Source organism: Falco naumanni, chromosome 3 (assembly GCF_017639655.2).
Source record: "Falco naumanni isolate bFalNau1 chromosome 3, bFalNau1.pat, whole genome shotgun sequence".
Taxonomy (NCBI): Eukaryota; Metazoa; Chordata; class Aves; order Falconiformes; family Falconidae; genus Falco; species Falco naumanni.
The window spans coordinates 12,950,573-12,977,381 of record NC_054056.1 but is presented as its reverse complement, the minus strand read 5'-3'; the positions used below and the strand labels follow the sequence as shown (position 1 = coordinate 12,977,381).

Sequence of the window (26,809 nt, the reverse complement as noted above, 5' to 3'; positions counted from 1 at the left end):
CTTCTCACCCCCCAACACCCCCCAGTCCCTCTCCATCTGCTCCCAGCCTGGATTCGTGCTTGGGATCACCCTCACCCACGTGCAGGACCTTGCACCTGCTTGTTGAACTCCATGAGGGTCACTCAGGACCACCCCTCAAGCCTGTTGAGGCCACTCTGGATAGCACCCCTTCCCTCCAGCATGTTGACCGCTCCGCACAGCCTGGTGTCGTCGGCACACTTGCTAAGGGTGCCCTCAATCCCACCATCCGTGTCACCAACAGAGGTGTTAAACAGTGCAGGTGCCGGTACGGACTGAGGAGGAACAGCACTCGTCCCTGGTCTCCACCTGGACACAGCGGTTGACAGCAGCTCTTGGAGTGCGCCCATCCAATCAATTCCTTCTCCACCAAGTGGTCCAGCTATCAAATCCACATCTCTCCAATGCAGAGACGAGGATGTTGTGCAGGACAGTGTCGAATGTTCTGCACAAGTCCAGATAGGTGGAACTCTTCTGGAGGGAACAGTCGCTAGTGATCTTCTCTCTCCAGCTCCTTTGAGCATCCCGTTAGGCTGTTGCTGCTGGAGATGGGACCTTGCACTATGCAGACTTATTGTCTGACCAGAAACATTACCCAGCAAAACCATCAGTTTGTTATCAAGGTTGTTCTCACATCGGAGCCAAAACACAACACTGTCCCAGCTACTAAGAAGAAAGTTAACTCCATCCCAGCCGAAACCAGGATGCTGTCTGACTGCTGCTGCAGTGACCTTGAAGCTTTTACTTGGAGCACTTACTCCTTGGAGTTTGGTTTGTCCCCTGAAGATGCTCTCCAGAGTCAGTCATGAACCGTGAGCCCTGGTCCCACCTCAGGCCTTCACTCTGCCCCCAGGAAGGGCTTACTATGGCTCTTGCATCCCTTCAGCACCCACGGGAAGGCCTGCCAAGGCCCCACAGCTGCCCTCCCAAACTTGCTGTTGCAGTGCAGGGGGTGCCACCAGCCTCCACCTTCTGTCCTGAAGCCCTCGAGCTTCTCTGGTCGCCACGCTAGCAGCTCAAGTGCCACAAAGCATTGCGCCGTGATAAGCAATGGCAGGTCTCCTCCGATGTCCTTTGCTGCACCTTCTACTCATTCTGTACCAGAAGTAGTGGCCTCGGTGGAGGATGGTCATGGACATCCTCACTGCTATCCTCAGCCAGCCACGACAATGTGAGCAGATGCTCTCCTTGCTGCCATCTGGTGACAAGTGGCCACAGCACTGTGTCACAGGGACCACCATCAGGCAGCTGGTCCCACCTTGGGAGGCAAGATATGTTGGTTTTACTGGCAGTTGCTGCCCACACCTGAGCCATGGGCAGCACTGTGGTAGGGAGCTCAAATCCTGTTGGGAAAAGCATTAGATAAAGCCTTGTCTGGGAAAAGTAGCAGCACCGGGGGTGCAAAATTAAGAGAGCCACCACTTCAGTTGCACCTACATGTTAGTTGACATCAAAAGATTGTTCTCAAGCAGACAGAGCTAAGAGAGATGACATCTAGGGGACACTAAAACGGGTTTGATGGTGACGCATTTAATGTAGCATTTTCAGTTCCTGGTGCAGGAAGAACAGGTTTCATTTGCACATGAAGCCCTTGGCTCATCACACCTGGAGGACTTGGCTTCTTCTCACTCTCTGCAAGGTTAAAAAGGTGCAGCGGGCGACAGCCAGGAGTCAAGGGAGACACAAAGGGAAGCAGCGTGAAGGAAGCAGCATCTGTGCAATGGGTGATATGGAGCTGTGGTGCACAGACTCAAGGCTCAGTGCAGCCATCCCAGGGCCAGGAGCGAGGGGGAGCATCACCCAAGGCGCCCCAGGCACCCGTAGGAGCCGGGAGATGCTCCTTGTTCTTGCGGTCCAAAGAAGCTTCTTCCCCCAGAGCTACTTGACCAAGCTCAATCCGACAATCAAGGGAGAGGGCAATTAATCTGGATGGGAGGGACGGGGAGTGAGTCCCTTGGTGGCACCTAAAGCGGTAAATCTGCCTGTCCAGAGCCACTGAGAGCAGGCAGCTGCTCAGGGACCACAGGGAGACACCCTGTGGGAAATCATCACCCTCGCTCATGCCCCTGCATGTGAAAGGAAAGCTTTTCAGCTCCTGGCCGAATCCCTGGGGCTCCAAGGAGCCTCGAGCTTCCAAGGGCAGGTTGGGAGGAGGAAAACATGAGCATATTTTTACAGAAACTGGAGTCTCCCTGCAGCAGCAAATCCCATAAAAGCAGAACCCAAGTGAAAAGCAGCTTCAGCTGTTCTGGCTCTGGCTGTGACGGGCTTGGCCCCAGGCCAGTGAGTTAATTCTGCCTATTAACTAATAGAATAGTATTGTCGGCAAAGATTCATTGCTAAACTTATGTTTTTAAGATATCACTTATCATTTAAACACTTAACTCTTGATCCCCGAACATGTACAGGCACCGTGTAGCCCCGCAGCCATGCTGCAGATAACCAAAGCCACCGCTGGCTGGGGAGGCCAGGCAGTGTTTAACCCTTTTCCCCCTCTTTGTCTGCATGATAAATTGTCTGGAGCAGCACTTTCCAAAGGAGAGCAGACCCTCCTGCTCAGGGACCGCTTATTATCACCTACTTAATGTTCCCGAGCTCAGCAGGGATGGAGGAACTGTTCCCAACAGTGAGTTTTTCTAACCTCTGTGAAGGGTGTATGAACAGCAAGGAACCCCGTGGATAGATGTGATTGTGGCCTGTCACGGAGAACAGACTCCCTCTGTCCCTCCTCGCCTCACCCGTCACCCCCGGCGTGGTGGAGGAGCAGGTCTGGTCCTTCAGGAGGAAGGGTGGGAGCAGCAGGGGCTCCCCACCCCCAGGGCTGAGCCCTGGCTGCTGCCAGTGCCTTGCAGCGCAAGATCCCCCATCCCTGACCTGTATGTTAAATAGACATTCTGGGGGGACCACAGACCTCTCCCCCCTTCCCAGAGCAGACCAGCATCTTTGCCAGTGGTACTGGCCTCCAGTCACCATCCAAGCAGGTGTGGACTGCAGCCCCTGCCCTCCCTGCCCCACAGGGGCCACAGTGGCGAGCTTTCTCTGGGCAGAGTTAGATCAAGAGAAGGTTTTTACATCCCTTTGTGCTTTGTGAGGGTACCTGGCCCTGGATGGCTTGTGCTGAAACGTGACACGGGACAGCCACCCTCACTCAACCTGTTTAGCGTGTGTCGCAGGGTCCTGCGCAGGGAGAGCTAACGGGGAACCAGCAGCTCACTCCACCCTTCAGCTCTTTTCTCCAGCATTTCTGAGCTCATCTATGGCCAAGTGAAAGATTGGTGCATGTCACAAACTTTGACGCTGCCTGGTACCAGAAGCGGGGAGAAAGGAGGAAGGAAAGAGGATGGCACAGGTCAACCAAGCATCATCCTCTGCTGGACCCCCAGGAACACAGCAAAGCCCCAGAAAAGTTTCAGGTGAGGATTTAATCTCTTAGAGTAGACAAAGGGGGTTGCAGAGAGGAGCGAGAAGTGGTAGGTAGTTATATTTGCATTGCTGTTGCAATGTCTGAGGTCTTAGGGTTTAAAGCCTTTGGCTAAATCAGGATGCAAAAGCCACCTGGTAGATTGCCTCCAAGATTTGAAGAGCATTGAACTCCTAAAATGAATGGAACTTTTGAATGGTATTCATGGGAAGAAAGTAAAGAGAAGAGGTACTTTTGAAGCATTCAAAACAGATTTAGAACCATAGAATTGAGCAGGAAATTGTTCACAGCTAATTTGAACCCAGCTTACGATGACAGAGCCAAATGCAGGCAGAAAAAGCTTAGAGGAGGCAGGTAAACCTTAGATTAGGCGCTGCAGAAATTATCCGACCATGGCTGTGTGTTAACTGGCTGTAGAGTTAAAAGAAAATTTTGGAAAAGCAAAGTTTATAAAAGTACCTCCTTCAGGACTGCAAACATGTCAGATCTTGAACAATTGATATTGTAAATAAGCAGGACCTTACAGAGATAGAAAGAAAAAAAATTAAATAAAGAGAAGGCAAATTTATATAAAAGCATATACAAGGAACTCCCAATTACCCAGAATGCAGAGAACTGCAACAATCAAGAGTACAAGTTATTATTCTATGTTTTAAAAAATACGTAAAATAAAAAAAAGGGATTTAGATATGCAGCAAAGAATAGGCGGAACGATCACCAGGATGTCGTGTTATGTACGTAAATCTAATCCAGAAGACTTCACAACCACAAGGCATGATTGGCAGAAGGTGGTATTTCTATTCTGGAAAATAATTTCATTTTAATCCTTGATTATTTTATGGTTGGCCGGAAATAGTGATGTTAGAGAATAAATCTGCCCAGTAGGTAACCTCTGATGAAAAACTGCCAGGCATTACATACTGACAGAGGTAATGACAAAAGGATGCACAATTTAATTGCTGTCATTTTAAAAGATTTGTAAAAGAAAAGCTGTTTTGTAGCAAGGCATCCACAGTCCAGAATTCTTCTGGAAAATAGTTTAAAAGTTGTTCAAAGGAAGCCAGAAAACCTGAAAAGTCAAACTCAGGTCTCTGTTTAATACTACAAAATTACAGGGTGGCATCCTTGAAATTGAGAATGCTGAAATGGCATTTAATAGGAAACTGGGGAGAAAACTACCTGGTTTTTCTCAGCGCTGGTGTTAAAAATAGGAGTTTTGCAAATGCTTATGAACACAGTGAAAAAATGCAACATTATGTGTTATGTTCAAGGCACTCATGAGTAAAATCCTCCAGTGCTCTGAGATGGCATAAGTTTACAAGAAGGCAAATATAAGATCAAAGGCAATGGCATGTTGTGAAATTGCTCTTTTCTCCTAAGAGGCGATTACTACAAAAAGGCAGACCTGAAGGAGGCAACCACATCTCCTTCCACAGCACAAGGATGGAAAAGACAGGTTGTCCGGGTCCTTGGAAAAAGAAGCAAGCTAAGGGAGACGCAGCAGCATGGAGAAGGCGGAGTGGTGCGCAGACAAAAACCCTCCGAGGTCTGGAGATTAAAGGTCAGGAGTCAGTGGGAACGGTGCTGCACGCTGTATGATAGGCACTTCACATTTTCTCTTTGGGTGTGGGAATATCCACTCCGTTACGGTTCTGGCTAAAATGTGACTGAGCTGGAACAAGTCCCACAAAGCCAGAGAGCTGTTGGATGCTAGCAAGTGCCTGCAGAAGCTCTTCATGCTAATATTTACTTACCTTTTCTTCTATTGAAGGCTCATCGGAGTAATAAGCTCTAGCACCAAGTTACCCTCTCCCTCTGGGGCCAGCTGCGGGATGAAACTGGCATGTGCAGGAGAGCAGCGGGATGGGGCAGGGCGGCATTAATGATGCCCAAGCGCCGTGGGCAGAGGGGGCACATCTTCAAGGGAGGAAAAACAGGGGCCAGCGCTGCAAATGTGAGTGGGAATGGGCTGTTTGGGGCTGGGCAGAGGAAGAGGAGGCAGCCCTGCAGGGCCTGAGGAGTGCTGGGCATGGTGCAGTAGCAGAGACCTGCTCCATGTTTGTCCGCTGGCAGGAGGCAGGTCTGGCAGGGAGTGGAGGGAAATGCTGCCCGATTAACCGAGGTGGCTGGAGCGCAGCTGTCCCAGCAACAGCCTGGCCATCTGCTTTTTGGGTTGCTGCGCTGGTGACATAAGGGACCTGCCAGCAAAAAAGGTGCTCTGGTGACTCCTGTCCCCCCGACACGCTGCCACGGCACCGTCGGGATGAAGCAGAGTTGGTAGAGATGCTGTTGCACAGGTCCTGGCCATGCACCCAGCGCAGGGGGCTGCAATGGTCAGAAAGATCATGGTTTCATCCTTTCTTGGAGCCCTCCAGTGCTGCTGATGGAGGAGGCTTTTTGCATATTTCCACGCAAGACTCGGTCCTTGCAGCTACTGGGACACCCTCGGCCCATCGGCATCAGCTGGTCTCTGAGAAATGTCCCCTTCTCCAGTGCTCCTTCAAGGGGTTCTCACAAGCACCTGGGTCTGCTGGAAGGTGTCCATGCTCCTGCACTGCACAGCATGAGGGATAAGCCCCTCACCACTCTTTCCTGGCATCGGGGTGGGAGACTGGGGGTTGCTGCGGTGGCCAGCATGGCACCAGCCTGTGTGAAAAGTCCCAGGAAGATACAGACAACTACAGGGCTGCAACTTCAAGCTGCTTCTACAAGGTGGAGGATGGGTGTTGTTAGTGAACAAAGAGACCTGGGTGAGTGCTCTCTGCCCAGGGGGAGTCCATGGGGCTTCTGCAAGAGGGAGTCCTGCTCCACGACCCCTCGGAGACCTTCAGAGTGGCCAAACACGTGTGGCTCAGTGCAATCTGTTCATGTCATTTGCTGGGGTTCCCAAAGGCTCTCCATGAAGCCCCTTGCCAAAAGCTTCTTAAGGAAACTTTTGAAAAAGCAGCCTAGGGGGTACAAGAGAAGTTCCTTGTCTTTTGCATTGCTCAAGAAATGGTAACAGAGAGGAGCAAGCAGCAGTACTGCAAGCAGAGGGAGGTCACCAGGCAATCATCCTGCAGGGTCTGAGCTGGGACCTGTCCTCTTCAACAGACCCAGAATTGACAGGAACAGGGATGAGCAAGGAGGTGACAGAGGATAAGTAATGCACATGAGGAAAACAACCACAACCTTGCACAGTGACAAACTGGCCACTCTCTGTCTCTTCCCATAGAAAAGCCAAGGCCTCCAAATGAAACTTGTGTGAGGTTCAGGGTCAGATTTAGAAAGCTTGGGGGTCAGGAGTGAAGCAGGTGATTCTTCACATGGATGGGAGATGAATTGTGGAGCTCCTCGGCAGAGCTGTGGATGCACAAAACTCACAGGGATTTAAGTGGAGGCTGGACAACTTGGAAGAGAGATCCAGGACCACGTAACACACAGGGAAACCCACGGAAATGAAAGTAGCTGGGAAGTTTTCAACACGGCTCTCTCTGGGTTCGTGCTGCCCCCCAGTCTGTCTCCTTTCTGCCATTAAATCCCCTCCTGGGGCCACGGGAGCTGCTGTGAATGCTGGAGGTTTGCCCCACGGGCTACACCATCCTCAGGACTGAGCCACTGCAGATACTCCCTGGTGTCAACATGGGATGGACACATGGATGGGGACCTCCTGCACATCCTTGCTGACCCGCCGCTAGCCCCATTCCTGCCCACCTCAGCTGCCATAAGCCCTTTACTCATCTCCAGGCTGCTATCAGAGACGTCTTTAATTTAAACTACGATTTGCTTTTTCCTTTCTTGAGACAGTTTTTGTTCTGCCTGGAGAGCTGGGATTGCCAAGAGCCAGAGCTGCTGCATCACTGCTGGGCTGGGGACTTTAGCAGGACAGTGAGTGCAGAGCGCTGGAGAAAGGGAGCAGAAGGAGGGGAGCAGGAGGCAGCCCTAAGGGGACCAGGGATGCTCCTGGAGGCACAGCAATCACAGAGGCCTCCAGCCTTGGGATATGGAGGCAGGGATGTGTTAGGCTGGCTCTGTGCTGAATGCATTGCTCAGCAGGCATCCTAGGGAGGAAATAAATCAGTCCCTGATTTACCTGGGAGGACAGATACTTCTTCTCAACTGGTTTTTAATTTGGAGTCAATTTCCAGGACTGGCTGCTCTTGAGTCAATCAGGATTTTCCTTCTTTTCAGACCTGCAAAACTGTGCTCTGTAAGTGGGTGTTCCAGCTAATGAGGTGTTAAGTGTAGAGATAATCACAAGTACTTGAGGGCAGATTCGGCTGCTAGTAAAACCAATAACCAGCACCAAGATTGTCCTTAACTTCCAGGAACAACTTCAGAGAAAGAAACTGTCCTAAGGGCAGGATCAAGGAAAAACTTGGGAAATACAACTGCAAAACTATGGCTGTAAGTCATGCTACAGCCGCATTAACGTGGCCACATATGTTCCCTTTCCTCGGGCCAAGGAAGGAGTCTGATGACAAGGGGCATGCTTGGAGCAGATACAACAGCTCGCAACAGGGACCAAGTGGGAACAGCCTCCAGAGTCCTAAAATACCCCAGGTTTGCTGAAGAAATGGCCACACAAGATGTAGTGGATTATGTCAGGGAGGTTTAGCCCGGGTAGGTGCTCCCCAGGGAGAAGAGATGCTGTTTGGGCTTGAGCTTGGTCATCAACCGGGTCTCCTTAGCAGCATCTGCAGCACTGCAGAGGAACAGGGCTAGACTTGAAGCCAAGTTTGTCCTTTGTTTGCCTTTGGAGCAACCCAAAAGCCCAGCTGCAGCCATGCTCAGGAGCACTGTCCTCCGTCCCTCACCAGTGGAGGGCTCAGCCATCTCCACCTGTCCTCCCGTGCCGCAGCAGCGCTGCCTGTGTGCCTCTGTGGAAAGAGGCAGCCCGGGAACAGCAGGACCTGGCACAAGGGCAGAGGGGATGCACAGGCAAGGGGAATGCAAATGCGACACGCGGGGCTTTGCGGCGACCTGGTCTTCAGGATGCTTCCGTGTCAGGGAAGCAAAAAGTCACGGTGGTATTTTCTGAAAGGGACCTCCTTAATCTTACACCATGGTCACAGGCTCAGCTGGCACATCACATGGACATCAGGGTTAGGGAGAAAGCCCACGAGGAGGCTGAAGAGGACCAGATGGGGCAGAGCAGTGTTGATATCCTTCAAATGCCGTGTCAGGACACGTAGGTGTCTTAGCATGGAACCTGAGCATGATGGACGGAGGATCAGAAACACATGGGAGAAACACAGCACGGGAACATCAACCTTTGGCAGATACCCTGCTAGCTGGACGTCACCGAGTGAGGCTGAGATGCCCACAGTACCCTCGGGGCAGACGGTAGGACACCATCAGCTCCAGGACTCATGCAAGGGCTGCAGCAATGTAAGGAAACCTGGGGTTGCAGGAAATCCCCTGGAGGATTTCCAGGACTTGGCCAGCCACAGCCACCTCCACCCTGGTCTAGTGTTGATGACAGCCCTGCTGCAAGTGGGGGGCTGGACCAGAACCCCCACATGGGTTCCCACCACCACTATACTACCGACTATTCTTGTGGCACCTGAAGCTATTGCTCCCCCACCGCTGCAGGTGGATAAGGACATTTCCTAGGCAGCAGGGGTGCGAGAGCTGGGAGAAAGGCTCCAGCCATGGGACCCTCGCTGCTGTCACAGCACAGGAATGCTCTTGGCATCAGCTGAGGGAGGTCACCAGTGGATGGAGCCCTGGAAATAACACCAAAACTGGCAGAAAGCCAGCATCTCTTGCAGCACTGGGGTTTATCTTGAAAAATAACAATGACGACAACCCTGCTTCACTGGAAAACACCTGCCCAGCGCTGGCATCCTGCATCCTTAGGTGCCTAACTGACGGAACAGGGTGTCCTTTGCGAGCCGAGCTGTGTTATCTGACCATGGGGGATTATGCTGTGAGAACTGCTCGTTGGGGATTGTATATTAACAGGATATGCTCAGCTAGTTGACAGGAAGCAATAAAGTAATTTGAAGGAGACTGGGAGAGAGTGTGTGAGTTCCTGCATCTGTGTTAAATCACGGCACTAGATAAGCAAACAGCTCAGCCCTGGAGCGGGGAGGGACTTGGCCAGTGCCAGAAACCTCCAGGACCTGCCGCAAGTCCAGCTCCAATGCAGCGTGGAAACCAGTAGGTTTGCAATTGCAGCTCTCCCAGCCCCTGCTCGGGGCTCTGGTCTGGCAGTGGGCAGGTTGGCGGGTCCCATCGCTTGTCACCCCAGCTCTGCACGCATGCATGGGTGGGAAGAGAGCACCACTCAAGCAGCCCAGAGAACTCGGTGCTTGCTCAGGAGCCCAGCCCACCGGCTTTTCAGGGGCTCTGGGATGGAGCTGCTCCTCCCAGCAGATCCAGACCTGCAGAAGGAAGGGGAGGAGAGCCAGGATGAGAAATGCGTGCAACTGCAAGAAATGAAGCTGTGAGAGCTGCCGAGCGAAGGGTGAGCCAGGGGCTGCCTGCAACAGTGAGGGGAGCAAAGGGGGCTGTCAAAAAACATCAGGCACTTCATGTTGGTGGGTTGAAGCACCCTGCTCAGATCCCGCCTGGGGGAAGCGGTGCCTGCTGCCTGTGTGTCAGCAAGCACAGCACCTGGCACACCGTCCCTTGCTCAGCCTCCCACGTCCTGCCGGAATCCAATATAGCAAAAACTCAGCAGCAGGGTTTTTTTTGCTTTTGTAGAGGCTTTGTTGGCTTCCAGGAGGGGACATTTGCAGGCCTTCTGATGAAATCTCTGATCCTTTTCGTTACAGATAGACTTTCGCATGCTGTGTGATTGCCTGGAGAGCTTGCTGCTGCGGGAGGTGAGCTCCACAGGATCTACAAAAGTTTGTCTGCATTTGGTGGAGGTTGAAGACACTCAAAGTGCTCTCTTCAGAATAATAGAAGTAAAAAAACTATATATGCCACCTTCTACCATAGGCAAAAAAGGCCAAATCCTGACTCTCGATGAGTGTTGAACCCTTTTTCCCATGTGTTAAGGGTTTCTACCTGGGCTGATGGGCAGGAAACTTCCCTTGGCAACGGGTTATGCCAAAACTGTATCTCACTCTGAATCACCTAACATTGTCCTTCTCATGGGGGGGTGTGTGCGTGTGTGTGTGGTCCTGATGCACAGAGCACCGGTCTGGTCTGCATTAGGCACTCCTACATCTGACCAGCGTGTTCTCCAGGCGATGAGCACCAGCGAAGTACTCTCAGTCCTGCAGCTCTGCTATGAGGAGGCTTCCCTGGAAGCTGAGGGCATGTTGCAGGTAGACACCTACATGCATTGTAAAATAAGTCCCTGGCAGCACTTTTCATGAGCATGTTGGTTGCATTTGACAAGGCATCACGAGTCCTCCCTGCTGAGGAGGCAGTGGTGAAGGGGACAAGATCACTGAAGGCAAAAATGGTCAGTCACAGTCAGGTAGAGCCACATCCACATGTTCCTCTTCTCCTTTTCCAACAGTCCCTCCCTGATCCCTGCACTGATGCTGGATCGCCAGCTGAAAGAGTCACCAACCATGTTCATGCAACCTTCCTTCCTCCCACGCACCTCAGGCAATTTTTGGAATAGCCAGGTGGGAGAAACACAACTTGTTCTCCCGCCTGTGGAAGAACTGCCCCAGCTGGCTCTTCCAAACGCATCCAAGCCAGCCACAGCTCAAAGTCATCTGATGGTCATGTTCAGCAGCTAAATGGAGCCTCCTCATGAGTCCTTCTGACAGACCTTTCCTTCTGCAATTTGAATGGTCCAGGCTGTGCTGGGAACCGGCTGGCTAGCTGCATGGGCACATAGGTAGTCCCCAGAGCCTGAGTGATGTCACTATGAGCTCGGGTTATGTGTTGTGCAGCCTTTGGCATCGGCATCCCTTCAGCAGACTCGTGTGGGTGGCCTGTGGTGCCCTCCAGAGAGGCGGTGCCCTCCACCGTCCTGATCTCCTTCGGTCTGTCGCTGTTTGTGTCTCATGCTGTCTCACCCTGGAGAGCCACGCACAGTCTGTCTGACCTTCATCACCAGCTTGGCACCAGGAGTTACCCAACCTGCTCATGAGTCATTTCTGCAGGCAGTAAAGAACAGCATCCTCCAGATAATGGACATACCTGTTGCTATGCACCTCTGAACACAAGGCTTTGGAGCTCCCCAGACGGGGAATAGCTGCCACCACCTCACTCTTGCACGCCTTCCTCAGACACAGGCTTGAAAACTTCAGGAACCCTGATGGGACTGCCCAAAGCAGCCACATCCCCACCTCAGCCCCACTCCAGCTCACGTCTCTCAGCTCCATGCCTCCTGAAGAGACCTAACGCTGCCTGGGGCACCCTGATCCTCTTTGCTTCTCCAACACTTTGTTCTCCTTCCCTGACATCCACAGCCAGCTGCAGGAAAGAGATGTTCTCCCAGTGCATGACCCAACCACATCATAGCAGAATTGGAAGGGCTCCTGGAGCACTGGCTGCAGGCCACCAGAGAGGAAGGACCGCTCCCTGGACTGGATTGGCGCCAGGCTGGAAAGAGACACAAGCTGCCTTAGCTGCAGTAATTAAATCCTCAGCCCATACAAGAGAGAACATCACATCTTCCCCACTCTCTCCACGCTGCTGCAGCAAGTCACTGGCGTCACTAGACAAGCACATCAGTTGTCCCCAAGAGAGGTGGAAGACTTAGGCTGGGCTTTGGTTGCTTGGGCTCCGTTTCTTGCTGTGTCCAAGCCTGGGCAGGGCTCCCAGCTCCCCTGGCTCAGCTTCCCAAAAGCGCCACCCCCCACCCCCCACCCCAAATTGGCCTAACCCTTCTGATCTGCTCACCCACGTGCACATCAAAGTGGCTGCCCTGAGCCTAGGGAAGCAGAGAGCAAATCCCTGGTGTAGACCGACCCAGTGTAGACATATTCTTGTCCTTACCAATGCACCATGCAGAGAGTTGAGGCTGCAGGATGGGCAGGAAGAAGAAGAGGCCCAACAAGTGCAAACCTGTGGGAGACAGAACTTTTGCTGTCCTGCAGCACCTAGAAATGGGTATTAATGTGTGTTATTTACTCAGTCACCTTCATCATCTGCTTCTAGGGAGGGACAGATGGTTTCTCCAGACCAAACTAAAAGAGTATCCCTGGCTTTCCTCTGTCTTGGGAAGAAATTCGAGTCCTGTTAGCTTTGCTTGGTCTCTGTAGGAGCTGAAAGCCCCAGTGAACTAAAGTCCTGCCAGGATAGACACGAGGATTCCCTTCCCCTGCCTGGGTGCCTGGCTCCAGGCTCTGGAAGCTGCTGCCCACCGACTGCTGTGGCCCCACATCTTGTTCCTCTGGTCCTGACAACTTCAAAGAAGCATCAGACATCTGTCCACACTCTGACAGTAGGACCACAGGTAGGATGCCATCCTTCTAACTCCTCTGCATGCCATTACTCTGGCTTCTGAGGGCTGTGAGATGCTGGGTGCCCGTGCTCCTGCCCGGAGCCCCACGAGACTCCCTAATCCCCCGGGAGCTGTGCAGCAGGGCTACGATGCCCCAGCCCGGCTCAGCTCACATGGGACCAAGCATCGTCACCAGCACATTGGCTTCCCAGAGGGCCAGGTCACCCCCACCCTCCTGTGGTCCCACCAGGTCCCCACCAATCAAGGCACCCTTAAACCCATGGAGGGTGCTCCTCTGTGCCCAGGGTGCCCGCACAGCTCTTCTGCCCACAGGCACCAGGCTTGCACACCTTGCCCCCCTCAGAAGGCTGCCCCCACTCCCGTCTCACCCCCGGGGGCCAAGGGGGGGTGTCAGCATTTGCACAGCCCCCACCCAAGCTGCCTCCCTCTCCCCCTGTAAGCAAGACCCCCTCCCCACGGCGTCGGCAGAGCCGCATTTACCACCCAGCTCTGCACCGGCGTGGCATGGCCTTTCTTCCTTTTCATCCCTTTCTCACTCCCTGAATGCGTTTTGCTTGCTTTGGCGGCGCGGGGCAGGGAGAGCCCCTCTCCCCCCCCTCACTCCCGGGGATCCCCCCGGCAGATGGGGCCGGAATATGAATGTGCACACAGTGAAGCCCCTAAGAGGATTTGCTGGCGCCCCTTTCATTGCGAGCCTTTGTGTGCTGCTCCGCTGCGGTGGGACGCCCCCGAGTTCTCCCCCGGCTTCTCTGTCTTCCACTCCAGAAGAAAAGAAAGTGCCTATAAAGGCCTTGTTTGTCCGACTTGTTTGAGGGGACCATATTGCTGTAGGTGCCGCGGGTCCCGGCGTGACAGCGTCGCCCCTTTGAGAAAGGGTGACGCGCGGCTCCCTCCTGGGAGGGTCTGAGCGGGCAGCTTAGCCAGGCGCTGGGAAAAAAGGTTTCAGTTGCATTTCAATGTCCATTGAACCCTGAATCCCTGGCGATGGCTTCTCCAGGGGCTCTGCAGACAGACAAAGCCACCGAGGCGGAGGCTGGGAAGATGCTTCATGGCCGGCGGTGGGAGGAAGACCTGCTAGCCCCCCAAAATCCCATCCGGGAGAGCCGAACTGGGATGGAAATGTTGCTTTTCCTATGACATCTAGTGGCAAAGCCAGGGAAGGAAGAAAATGTCGGCTGGGTTTTCCTGGTTCCAGCATTGCCGTCTCCTGCTGCGGCATTTTGCCCTTTGTATCGCAACAGACGGTCCCCAGGTACCAGGGGAGCAAACCCAAACTGCACGATAGCCTCAGCAGCTCAGAGATGCCAAACAGTCCATCACAAAACGTACGCTTGCCCCTGTGCCTCGTCTTGGATTTTCTGAGCGTACACCAGGGCCCTGAAGCATCTGCCTGGGCTAGAAATGGAAGGAGGCACAAGCATACCTATGGCCCTTCTCACTCTGGTCTGTGCTCCAACACGTCCCCCCGTTTGCTTGCCAGCTGCTCAGAGGCAGGTATAGGACAGAGATGTCAGGCTCAGGAAAATTTCCAGCCCAGTATAGCGCACACACTGTGTCTTGCAGAGCAGCAAAACCTTTGCAGCAGCCAGAGGCGAAGCATCGTGAAATGTGGCTCCAAGGATGCTTGCAGGGCATCTTGCCCCAGCTAAGGCAGCCTCCGAGCTTGCATGGTCCTGGCAGGGGGGTGATGGGCTGGCTGAGACTGAGTAACAGCCTGGGCTGCTCACTGTTGAACCAAACTGTGTTAAGGTGTTGGCAAGAGCTTCAATACCTTACCAGATGCTGGAAAATCCACTCCGCAGAGCTCATGCTAAAGAGGTTAATCATTAATGCCTCCACCACAAGGTTTCAGTGCAATTTCTGACTACTTACTTAATACACACCAGAACATTCACATTGCTGGGCTGGGAGCTGCTGATAGCCAAAGGATGTTGTCCCAGGCCAAAATAGACCACTGAGACTAAATCCTCTTTTTGCACACCCTATCTCCTGCAGCAGATCACCTTGACTTGGTGAATGCTATGCAGGAAGGATGCGCCTGCAGATGCATCAAGGTGTGAGGACTTCAGGATGACACTGACAGTGGGAAAAAGAGACCAGAAGGAAGGATGAAGTGGGGTGCTTCGGTGGTCCTGCACCGAGGCAGAGCAGCTGTAACCTCCCCTGAATCTCACAGGCTGTGCCAAGTAGTTGTGCCACATCGTGAGCAGCCAGACATGCAGCTGAATCCAGCTCGGTAGGCTGGAGGTTGATCTTTCGTGGCTAAAAATTGCAAGAGGAAACTTGTGGGGGCACTGCCTGTCTCCCGTGACATTCACTTCAGGGCCTCTGAGCACTCCCAGACACAAACGATGTTGCAGCAAAACCAGGGTCAAGGAAAAATGCAACTTGGGGAAATAAAGGTTATTTGACAGTACAACACGAGCTGCCTTTAAAATTAAATACATTGAATCCAGAATCCCAAACACCAAAACGCATGACTAATAAATGGGTGATGTTTCTGTACACAGAACTGTCCATCCACTCACCCTGGGCTCAGGGTGCTTCAGATGGTCTCGTGGAGGTCCTTGGGGTCATCAATGCACAATATTCAGACACAACCAATGTTCCTGGAATGCATTTTACTAGGGGAAAAGGAAAACCAAGGGAAAAGGCGAAAAATAGAGACATAACCACACAAACCCCTGATGGGAGGCACAGGACGATGGAGAAGCCTGCCTGAAGGAGGAGGACAAGGCTCCTGGGTAACCCTCAGCCCACCTTTCCCTTCTCACTCATGCTCTGCATCCTCCCCTGAGGTCCCAGCTGGGTAAATGACAGGAGCATCTGTCTCCACTGCCTTTTGGGACAATTGGTGGTGGCTGTATGTTGGGGCTGTGAAGGCAAAAAGGTGCTCCAGCATTTCACAGACTCCGCTGGCATTTGTTTCTCCTTCAGAAAGTCTTTTCCTTCTCTTTCTCAGCTCAGCGAGGGTGCAGGTCCTCCTCTGAATCAACACAAAGCAGGTATGAAATGCTGCTAGCAAAACCCTGGTGAATGGCTTTAGCTCCTTGCTCTACATCAAGCCTGAGGGACAAGTGTGATGGTGGTGGAGACCGAAGAACCAAGGCAGAACTACCAGGACTCACCCAGAGCCTAGGGACAGAGTTGGAGCAGTTGTGGCAGATGCACATGGACGTTAGAAAGAGAGACCACCTCCCCCGGTCACCCAGCCTGCCCCAGGAGACCATGTGGGGCTGGGAAGGGCCAGCTGACCCTTGCCTTTCTCCAGGGAGCTCTTCTACATGCAGGGCCAGCACCCAGCACAGCACCCAGTGACCCACACTCTCTCCCCAACATCCCAAGGGACCATACTCCACTGCAGGTAGCTGGTGGCCCCAGCAGAACCACTGGGCAGAGCTCAGGTACCATCACAGGAGCAGAGTCCAGGTCTTAGTGGACCCTGGGGGCTTCCCATTGCTGACACCTGGTGCTGTGTACAGCTGAGGGGTCTCCAGGAGCCAAAACTCTGCGCAAACCCCTGATGTTCCCAGAGCCTGACACTTGCCAGCCCTCGTGGCATCCCCAAGCTGCAGGGTCGGATCCATGACACAGGGTCATCCCACAGAGCAGAGGACTCCAGGCCATGCGGTGCATGGCAGATGTGCATCCCCAGCCCAGCACCACTGGCCGAAGCCTCTCGCTCGGGGATGTACCGGGCTGTCTAACTCCCTCCCAGCTTGTCTGGAAGCGTCGCTGATGACCCGCTGCTGTTCCCGTCTCCTTGGTGACTCCACATGCCAGCATCCCCAGACAAAAGCTCTCCTGGCACATAATGGGAACAGAAGGGAGCACTGGGCAGCAGCATTCAGCCCATGGGGAGCTGCTTTCCGAGTGCTCACCCTAGGGCTCCAGCCCCTGCTCTTTCCGAGTCAGCCAAGACTGCAGACTCACAGATAATCCCCATTCAAAAACCAGACGGGTATTTCAGGTATGTGTCCGTGCGTGTTGCACACATTTCCCCAGGGACCCTTCTGCGGCGTAGCAGCCCTCACGAGGCTGCACATGGCAGTGTCTCGCTGCGCTCTGGGCTCCTAGCTGTCTACTTGATTCTTTTTTTTCCTTCTGCATGTAAATGCAAGATTTAGGGCAGTGGGAAGCTGTTGAGAGCAATCCTGGACTTTTCCATCCCGGCACCGCCTGCCCAGCTTGCGTGTGCATTGCTCTCATGCTGCATGTTGAAAACGTGTTGTGCTTCGCATGATGTTTGTGTGGTTTGCATTTGGGGCGTATGCCTGCTACGTGCCCTGCATATTAATTCACACAAGCCTCTGACGAGCCTCATGCGAGGCACATGGCTACATATGTGACAAGGATGGGGCTGGGAGCTGCTCTCACCGCCTCACACAGGCTGAGAACACAGCTCGTCTTCCCAGCGGGTACTGCAAAACCAGGGCTGAAACTCATGCGGCTCGCCAGTGAGGCTGGTAGGACAGGGTATGGAACACAGCAGGGTCTGTTCCTCCCTGCAGGGAAACTGAGGCATTCGGGGGGTCGCTGATGTGTCCCCAGTCATTCCCAGGAGCCAGCAGTGGAAGAAAAAAAGGGTCTGCCTTTTTTCTTGCAAAAAAATGCGGGAGAGGAAAGCAGGGCTATGTGGGGCTCTCCCAGACCCACGCTGTCACATCTCCAGTGCAGGTTTTGGGGTTTCACTGGCAACCTGATCCCATGTCATGGCAGAATGGGTCCCCGGCATGGCACCCAGTCCCACTGCTCTGGGAACATGGGGCAGCCTGCATGCACGGGGTGTGTGGGGGCAAACCTAAGCTCATCGAGCTGCATCCCTCAAGGGGTTAAGGACACGCAGTGGGACAGGAGGACCACACCGTGCTCCCACCAGGCTCTCCTGCATCCTCTTCTGCTGCTTCAACATGCAGGGGCGGAGGCTGGGGGAGATGCTGCTCGGCTGCCGGCAGGCGCCGCGAGGCGTGAGGGCGGGAGGCAGCGGGAAACGGAGCGGAAGGAGCCGAGCCCGACGTCGGGGCGAGCTGTGCCTGGAGCTGAACGCTGGCCAGGCTTCCCATCCCGCACATCCCCATGGAAACCTTGGCCCTGCTGCCCCGCCTCACACCCCTGCCGCATTGTAGGTCACCGATGGCCACGCTGGTCCAAGCGGCCTCCCACGGGGACCAAGTGGCTCTCGCCACCCAGGCCATGGGCCAGGGCTGCAAAAGCTGCAAAGGGGTGAGGGATTGTGCCCTTCCCACCCTGCCTGCCCGCATGCACCCCACACTGCAGGGTAAGGGATGCCCGAGCATCCTCTCCCCTGGCAGCATCCCTGCTCCAGCCCCCCGTCAGGATGGCACCATCCCACAACCTGGCTCTGCTGGTCCTTCCCCTCCTGCTCTCCCTTCCCAGCACGAGTCCCCTGAATGCTCCATTTGAAGCTAATTCCAGCTGAAATCTGGTTTGCTTTCCAACGTTGCTGCTTTAAATTGGAGAGATTGACCTTGTAGCAGGAGGTGACATGCAGATGCACATCAGCAGCCCGTCAGAGCGGGCGGCGGGGGCTGGGGGGGTGCGGAGCCGCCTCAGGGATAGGCCAACTATTTTATGAGTAATTTAATATCTGGAACACAGACTTTTCATTCCCAGAGATCTGCTGGGGAAAGAAAGAGCCTTTCTGCAGCCCTGCAAAGGCTGTTCCTCATAAGGAGGCAGAGCAGGAAAAAAAAAAAAAAAGGGGCTGGGACTTAACCCCTTGGTGGCCAGCTTAGAGCAGAGCCTCGCAGCTCCCGGGATTTGCAGAGGGGCCAGGAAAAGCAGGAATTCTCTGTGAAGCTTAAACTGGGAGACAAGCCAGTCTGTGTTGCTGCAGGCAAAAGCAGCAATTGCTCCTTCCCATTCAAATTTAAATCTAAGCCTGAGCGAGGAGGGGGGGAAACAAAGGTATCAGAAGCCCCGAGGTTAGGTGTGGGGTGGGAGGTGTTGCCTGAACTCCCTTCCCAGTCTCGGGCTGGTTCCTGCTGTGTATGAGTCCATACAAGTCCCACTGAGGTTGCCAGCAGCCCCAGTCTCCAGGCGAGCCAGGGGATCCATGCGGGAAGCTCCTGCGCTGCTGGCACTGCGGCAGCTGCGTGTGGCCTCGGTCCCCACCGAACCCGAGTGGTCCTGCGTGTCCCTTGGGTGTCTGCCACCCTCGCAACAACCACAGGCCACAGTGCACTGCCCCAGTAACGCCTCTGCCCCCAGCACACGGGTAGCATGGCACAGCACCGAAGCCGTGCAGGGTGTCCCGTGTACCTCCTGCTTGGGATTAGGGTTTGAGGAAGGGGAGGGAAGGCAGAACATGGGAAAAACACATCTCGCTGCGCAGCTCAGCCCGAGGGCAGAGGAGAAGGTGGAGAGCAGCTGCCAGCTTGGCAGCAGCGACTATGCCTTGGTGCTGGGAGGCTGAGGGAGGGAAACGCTCACAGGGTGTCAGAGGGAGCTGCTGGCGAGGGAAAAGCATCCCTGTGTCTAGGAGCAACGTCATGAGCTGTGGGGGCTGTTAGGCAGGGCTGGCATGGGAGGCTGTAGCCTCTAGAAGACCCTGTGGCTGCGTGGTGTTGCCAACAAGGAGCGAGGCCAACCAAGGATGGGTTAGGTAGGGCTCTTCCTTGGGTAACAGGTACGGGGAACTGGCCAGGCTCAGCGCAAACAGATCAACATCTCTGCAACTGCCACGGTGTTCGCTAGTGATGTTAGACCAGGCTGCAGGACCGACATCCCTGGCTCAGTCTTGCTGACAAGCAGCGTGACCATGCTTTGAGCTCTCCAGTTCAGCATCGCCTTCTATGAATATTGATAGGCAACTAGTATGTTCTGCCACATCAGACCCTGCCAGAGTTCTGCTTACGCCTGGGCTGGAGCTTCAGCACAGAGAAAAGCCCAGCTAAATGATGCAGGGGTAACTTCTATGTGATTAGTCTTGCTGATCCCTGTTGCTATGTCTCTTGAAATAGGATGATTTTATTTTAAAATCCTGATAGCTCTCTACCAGTGCCTTTGTACATCAGTGGATTTGCTCCAATTTGGACCAAAGCAGTGGCTGCTTGCAGGGAGTCCCCAGCAAATGCCTTTAATACTTGCTGCTTTTTGGTGTCACCGGACACCTTCACGTGGTATGTGATGGGGCAGGGTGACACAGCTGTGCTCCTGGCTAGCTCCATGTCCCACTCCGCTCACCCAGTCTGTGTAACCTCCAGCATGGAGAGGCCAAAGCACCCCAAATTTGCTTAGCTACAGCTTGGCAAAACACTTCCAGCTGTGAAACTCCGTCTCTCTCTCTCAAAACACCACCTGCCTCAGCTTCTACCAGAACAGCATGTATTTGCACAAAGTGGAGTGAGTGTGCAGAGTGTGAGCATGCACAGAGCAGCAAGCGTGCACACAGAGCACAGTGAGCATGCATGTGTGCACAGAGCAGCAAGCGTGCACACAGAGCACGGTAAGCATGCATGTGTGCACAGTGCAAGCATGCACAGAGCAGCACGTGTGCACAGTGCATGGTGAGCATGCATGTGTGCGCAGTGCAAGCATGCACAGAGCAGCATTACAGGCACTAAGCAAGGTGAGTGTGCACAAGTGCACAGTGTAAGTATGCCCAGATGGGTGTGAGTGAGCAGAAAGACAGTGCACGCAGCATGCACAGAGCACTGGAACAGCTCCGCCAGGTCCTGGGTGAGAACAAAGCCTGCAAATCTATTCAGTGAGTGCGGACGCGGCCAGGTTAAAGTTTGGTGGGTGACAGGTGCTCATGGGTAAGATGTAAATAATTAATTAAAGATGCAAATTGGTCGTTTCCCTGAGAGACAGTGAATGTGGAGCTTCCCCTGTCTGACCTCCTTACCACCAGGCTGCACCTGACCCTGCAACAGGTTTCTCTCCAACTCTCCTGCTAATGGTTGTGTTGTTCCCAGATTGCTTTGTTTTGCATGGGAATAATTAATTATGCACACCGTGCAGGGCAGGGGAGGTTTGAGAGCCCGGCTGTAGCAATCCTGCCTTGCCTGGGTAACATCAAGCAGGCAACGTGTGACAGGCAGCACAGCACCTAGCTGCTCAGATCAGTTTTATTTTTTCTTGCCTTGGCCCCAAGGATCTTGCGGAGGGATTGCTGCCGCAGGGTAGCAAGCCAGGCTCCTGCTGTGGATGGTCTCCTGGGAGGGGGCACCTGTATCTTGGCTCTGGCCTCAGGGTGCGCTATAAGAGCTTGAGAGGAGGGGGGTCCTCTCCAGCAGCCCTTGGGGCTGTATGACTCCCTGCAGGGTCAGAAACACGCTGCCCCCACTGAGCAGCCCTGGAGGAACTCAGCGATGATGCTGCATGGACCACCAGCCGCCCCAGCCGCTCACGGCCCTCTGGCCTCCTTTTCTCATCCATTTTGGATACCTGAGGAGTGTGCTGCTCCATGGTCTGTGCACTGGCAGCTTTAAGGGAGCTAATGCCTGAGGTGGCATTGCTGAGCCCCGCAGGAAGAAGCAATGCCCGTGCACCTCTGTTTTCCAGCTGCATAAGCACAGTGAGCTGCAGCTGGTACCTGCACTGCCCTCCAACTCCCTCCAGGCACAGCCAAGACCCCAGAAATCCTTTGGCTTGTGCTGGTGTTAGGTCAGACATTAGTTTTACAAATAAAAAAAAAGCAGCTCCACTCCAGAGGGGTCCTGCCAAAAACCTTTTCACAAGTCCAAAATGATTATATCAGTTCCTTGGAAAGGCAGAAAGCTTCAGCTTGCTGTGCACCAGCGTCTCTGATCCTTTCCTGCGGAGCTTCCCCCCGCCTGTCCCATTGTGTGACAGGTTACCCCATGCCAGAGGAAGGACTTTGCATTTGTGCCCGTTAAATGTCAGTGGGTTCCTGCCAGCTCATTTCTCCAGTTTATCGAGGCTGTTTGGATGGCAGCCCTGTCCTCCAGTGCATCAGCTGCTCCTTGGCTTGGTGTCTCCTGCAGACTTGCTGAGCGTTCAGGAGTCTTACCTGGTTTATGCTCCCCAGCCCCTGTTTTGGGGGTCAAAGACTTACTCTTTCCCTCCACCTGCCCTGCTGACCCAATTTTATTTGGGATGCTGCATTTACAGTGGTGAAATGGCATGAGCCATGCAGCTGCGCGTTAAAAGCAGCCCAGCGCTCCCGCACGGGGGGAGCGTTGGGATGCAACAGGGGACATCTCTGCCCTGACGGGAGGTAGAGGTCTGGGGACATGGGGTGATTGCACCCCTGGGGACAGGAGCCACAGATTTTTCTGGGGGAAGGTCAAAGAGGATGAGGCATTAACCCAGGGCAGCAAGAAGCAGCACTAATCCTGCCCTCTGTCTCCTCCTAACCTCAGGGGTAAGGCAGAGCGGGACCTCCCACTGCCGCCCAGTCCCTGCGAGCTCTGCCCTCCCAGCCCGTGGGACAAGGACGCTGGCGAGGCGAGGGCTGATCCAGTCTCCAGTGCCACCTGCTGGTAAACCATCCCGGCCAGAACTGGGAGCCCTGGGGCAGCCCGTACCTCTGCCCATCACTGCCCTGCGCAGCCCGGAGCTGTGAGACCCTGCACCCAGAGGCAGACCCCACGAGCTCAGTGGCCATGCTCTATAAAAGCCACTCCATGTCCCCCCCAGACCCTTTATTGTCATCCCCTTCATCCAGCCCCTTTCAAATCCCAGACCCCTGCAAAAATTATCCTCCCCTATGTCCTGAGCACCCCATGTACATCCCCACGGGCTTCGCTGCCATGGGTGGGCTGGGGGCTGCAGGCAATGAGCCCACCCAGGTACAAAGCTGGGTTGTCACCTGCCCCAGGGACAGGACATTCCTCAGACTTCTTGTCTGGAGATCCTTGGGTTCGTCAGCTCTACTAGTAATTAATAAAGACATCTCTGGGTGGGCTTGGTGGTGCTATAGCACTTAGACGTACGGGTCCTCTGCTGGGGTTATGGGGCTCTGCTGGACCCTGCCCAGCTGCACCAGGGGATAGCTGTGTGCTCCACACCTCTGCCATCATGGCATCAAGCTCTGGTTTCCCCATCTACACCTGGCCCTTCCACAAACTTCTGTGGGTATTATTGTCACCACCACCCCAAAAACCCCCAAGGCTAAGAGAGGTTGGTGTCCCCACATCCTACCAGCTTCAGGACTCTCAGGTACAGCACCATCTTCAGCGTCTCCCCATCTATCACCAGTTCCCAGTGGCCCCAGTTTTCCCGCTATATTCCCAACCCTGGGCTGGGGCTTCCTCTGGGTGGCTCTGGGAGGAGATGCTCAGCGTGGTCTGCAGCAGGAACTGCATGAATTGCCTGGCTCTGCTCAGCACTAATGAGATGCTAATGAACCTAGGCTGAACCCAGGGGTGCAGGAGGCAATGCCCTGGGTATCTGAGCGTTATTCATGAGGAAGGAGACAAGTTCTAGGCAGGAAGGAACCAGCAGCACAAAGAGCTGTCATTTAATGTGCAAGACCGGCAGCAACAGGTTTCAGGGCACCAGATGTGGAGCGAAGAGTCATTTCCAGGGGCATCTTCAGCCAGCAGCAGGAGAAGGGCTGCAGAGAGACACCTTCAGCAGGCTAAGCCCCAGGGAAGATGAGGAAGCCGGAGAAGATGCTGTCAGACCCTTCAATCCCCACCAGGGAGTTCTTCTCCGTTGGCTCCAGCCAGACAGACTCGTTCACTGCCATTTTGAGGACCACACCGCCGGTGGTGACCTGGTAGCTGCTGTGCACGTAGTCGCAGAAGGTCACCACCTTCTCACCCCTGCTGCCCCGGCCCTTCTTCACGTTGAGGCACAGGTTGCCCCTGGAGGTGACGTGGTAGGTGAAGTAGTAGATGCCTGGGATCCGGCAGGTGAAGCGGCCGTAGCGGTTCTCATAGTGACCCTTCTGGTTGGTGATGATGCGGTCGAAGCGGATGGGCTGCTCGCGGCGTGGGTAGGAGCTGACGGTCCTGGCAGCGGAGAAGGCAGACTTGAGGGTGGACTTGTAGTCACCAGAGTCCCCCTGAGGGCCAGGGAGTCCCTGTGGACCTGGTAATCCCCTTGAACCTGGAAGGCCCCTGGGGCCGATCTTCCCAGGGTGCCCTGGTACTCCAGGATCTCCTTTCTCCCCCTTGTCTTCTTCGTGCTCCACCTGGCCAGGGGGACCTAGAAAGCAGGAGGAAGAGTCGTTGTGGTCATAGCTAAGCCCCACGGGTCTGCAGAGGCGGCACTGGGAAGGAAACTGCTGTACCTGTGCTGGGGTGTGGGGCAGTGGAGACCCCTGCCCACCTGGCAGGTGTGACACCCCTTGCTCTCATGCACCCTCCCTCCCCAGGATCCTCAGGGTGCTCTGGTCTGTCTAGCCCCTTCTGTTCCTGAACATCACCCCCACCTGATAAGACCCCAAAGGGGCTGGTGGAAAATGGATTGCTTTCCCAGGACCATGCACCCAGCACCACCTTTTCCTGTGCTCGGTACTCACAAGATGATGTTTTCCCCACCTGCAGCCTCCTCCTTACCTTGCTCGCCCTTTGGGCCATTCTCCCCATCTCTGCCGTTGCTGCCAGGCTGTCCTGGTAACCCTGGGATGCCTGGGATGGTGCCATAAGTCTTGCAGAAGGAGGCACTTGCGAGCTGTCCTCCAGCCAGGCAGATGAGCATTGCCCACACGGTCTGCATCTGCTGGAGCACAGAAGGATGTCAAGGGGCTTGCCTTGGGAGGTGGGAGGGGTGGGAAAGGCACTCTTTGCTGCTCTAGAGGACAACAACTAGAAGCACATCTGGGTAATATCATCAGGGAGGGAAAATATCCTGCTGCAGAGCCAAATTTGCTCTCCTGATGACTTTGGAGGGACCAGCCCCTTTGGGCATGGTCAGTCTCTTCCTGCTCTTAAATTACCAGATTACAAGTGCCCAGAACTTCAGCCACATGAATATCTGGGGACAGGTTTGCCTGTGCCAGAGGTCTGATGTCCAGCCTGGCCATGCCACTGCCATAGGCATGTGCTGCAGGTCCCTACTGCTCCCTCAGAGGAGAAATTCTCCATCCTGGTTTAGGACCACACCTGCAGGGTACAATCTTCTCCTCAGGTGAGAGCAGTTTCATCATCGGCAAAGGGATAGATAGCTCTTGCTCTCCACCCACATACCTGGGGCAGAGCTTTAATCCTTGCAGATAGCAATGAAATCCCCAGACCTGCCCTCCCAACCCCTGTGGGTTCCCATTGTATCCTGCCACATGCCTGCTTCATCCCAGGAGCGTTTCTATATCTAACTAGCCTTACTGGGACAGTCACCTGGCTTTCCAGTCCTGGGGTTCCCATCTTCCTTCTGCCCTCCTGGCATCCCACAGACCAGCTCCTTCCCCAGCTCCTGGTGCAGGTGCATGTGTGGTAAGCACTGGGCATGGGGGGGCTGTACTGGGACATCACATCACCCCAGCCACGCTCTCTGGCCTCAGGTGGACTTTGCCAGCACTGAAACTCTGGCGTCAGCAGGAAAAGAGGTGGGTGAGTTGAATTCTCCAACCACAGCTGCTCCGATTTGGATGCAGCAGGTACAAGGACCGATCGGCAGGCTCCCAGCCGAGGTCCAGGCAGACGACAAGAGCATCTCAGGGCAGGAGAGCACCCTCAGGGCTCCCTTCATGCTGATGCTCAGTCCCTGATCACCCCTCTTGGCCTTTGCCATCTCCCTTTTCATCTCCCGCTTCCCCCAGGTGAAGTGGGAGGGATCGGGGTCCCATCAGGTATCTCCACCACCCCCAGCTCAGGACCCCCTTTTCTTTTCTACCCCAAGCCACAGTGAAGTGCCACTGGTGCAGGGGGTGACCGTCAACCTGGGGCTGATGGGTTCCCAGCATGGTCCTACCTGCAGGGAGGAGCTGGAGCTCAGCCTTGCCGACCTCTTGCTCTTACCTTGAGCTTCTTGTTGCACGGGTGGGGAGATGGAGCAGGGCACGCCAGTGTCCTGCTTGGAAATGACCATGAGGGAAAGCAGAAGTTTGCTGCAAAGGTTATTATTGTGAAAGGATCTGGGCCACATCCCTTTTTTATCTTTAGCTCTTATCCTTTCTTCAGTGGCACTTTCATATCCGCCACAAATGCTGTCCGTCAACTCAGCAGAACGTGCCGTCCCCAAAGAGCACCCTGGGGCCCCTCGGGCGTACAGCTCTGGCCCTGGGGAGCAGAGGGATGTCTGCTCTGCCCTGCAAGCTCTCTGGGTCCTGCTCATGTGTGCTTGCTACGGGCAGCGCATCTGTGAGCTCCCGACAAGTTTGGGATAACCCCTGAGGGCTGCAGGAATGTTGCATGTACTTAGCTAGTAGCCCTCAGGCTCCTTCGCACATCCCCAGCTCTGCTGGGAGGTACCGGCAGGACCCCAAGGATGCTACAGAGGATGGGAAATGATTTCACCCTGCGGTAAAAGCATGTCCAGTCCTGCTTTCTGCTGATGCCCTGTGGAAGTGAAGCTCAGGATGTTCAGGGGAGATGACCTCCTTTTCCACTGTTCCATGTGTGCTGCCAGGAGGAATCTCCATTGGGTTTTGGTGGGCTCTGTAACCTCCACAGCAACAAGCTCCTTTGGTGTGGCTCAGACCCTGCTCTGCCCCTGGTGAGTCTAGGACCCTGAGGGTGTCCCAGCCACCAGAGGCATGGTTGGCTGTGAGGTTTGCTGTGGTCTGTGACCCTCTGCAACTGAATTGCATCCACTTGGAGGGGAAGGGGAGTATTAGGGCTCCTTCTTGGAGAAGTCTCGGTGTGTCTCGCCCCCCCCCCCCCCCCCCCCCCCCCCCCCCCCCCGGTGGGGGCTGTGTGCATGGGCGCAGGAACCATCCCCTTCCTGCAGTCAGTGCAGCTGGGGGTCCTACCCCAGCGAGCAAGGGCAGGGTAGTGAATAGTGCATGATGCTCATGGATGCTGAACACGGCTGAGTCAGGGAGGGCTCTGGGATGTTCTGGTACCATGCAGACATCCAGATGTCATGCAGACATCCAGACATGGTGCACACATGCACATGGACTCCACATC

General features: G+C 54.6%; 1 protein-coding gene across 4 annotated transcripts; it reads right to left on the bottom strand.

Moving 5' to 3' along the window:
* Nucleotides 1–23,216: 23,216 nt before the first annotated feature.
* Nucleotides 23,217–25,804, bottom strand: C1QB (complement C1q B chain). 4 transcript variants are annotated; one of them, XM_040588322.1, is made up of 3 exons: nt 25,697–25,804; nt 24,299–24,458; nt 23,217–23,945 (listed from the first exon to the last, which is right to left on the bottom strand). In XM_040588322.1, exons 2-3 carry the CDS (start codon nt 24,456–24,458, stop codon nt 23,374–23,376), a joined length of 732 nt encoding a protein of 243 aa, XP_040444256.1. In that variant the 5' UTR covers nt 25,697–25,804; the 3' UTR covers nt 23,217–23,373. The 4 variants fall into 4 exon arrangements, with proteins under 4 accessions (XP_040444256.1, XP_040444254.1, XP_040444255.1 ...); XM_040588320.1 differs by having other exon boundaries at nt 24,299–24,461; nt 25,650–25,803; XM_040588321.1 differs by having other exon boundaries at nt 25,650–25,803.
* Between the last annotated feature and the right edge of the window lie 1,005 nt (nt 25,805–26,809).

Excerpts from the sequence above, each read along its gene's own strand:
- C1QB (XM_040588320.1), bottom strand. The coding sequence starts at position 25,766 with ATGGTCATTTCCAAGCAGGACACTGGCGTGCCCTGCTCCATCTCCCCA. Across the intron at positions 24,462-25,649 it reads GCTCCAGCTCCTCCCTGCAG|CAGATGCAGACCGTGTGGGC; the intron begins GTAGGACCATGC and ends TCTGTGCTCCAG. Across the intron at positions 23,946-24,298 it reads TGGCCCAAAGGGCGAGCAAG|GTCCCCCTGGCCAGGTGGAG; the intron begins GTAAGGAGGAGG and ends CCTGCTTTCTAG.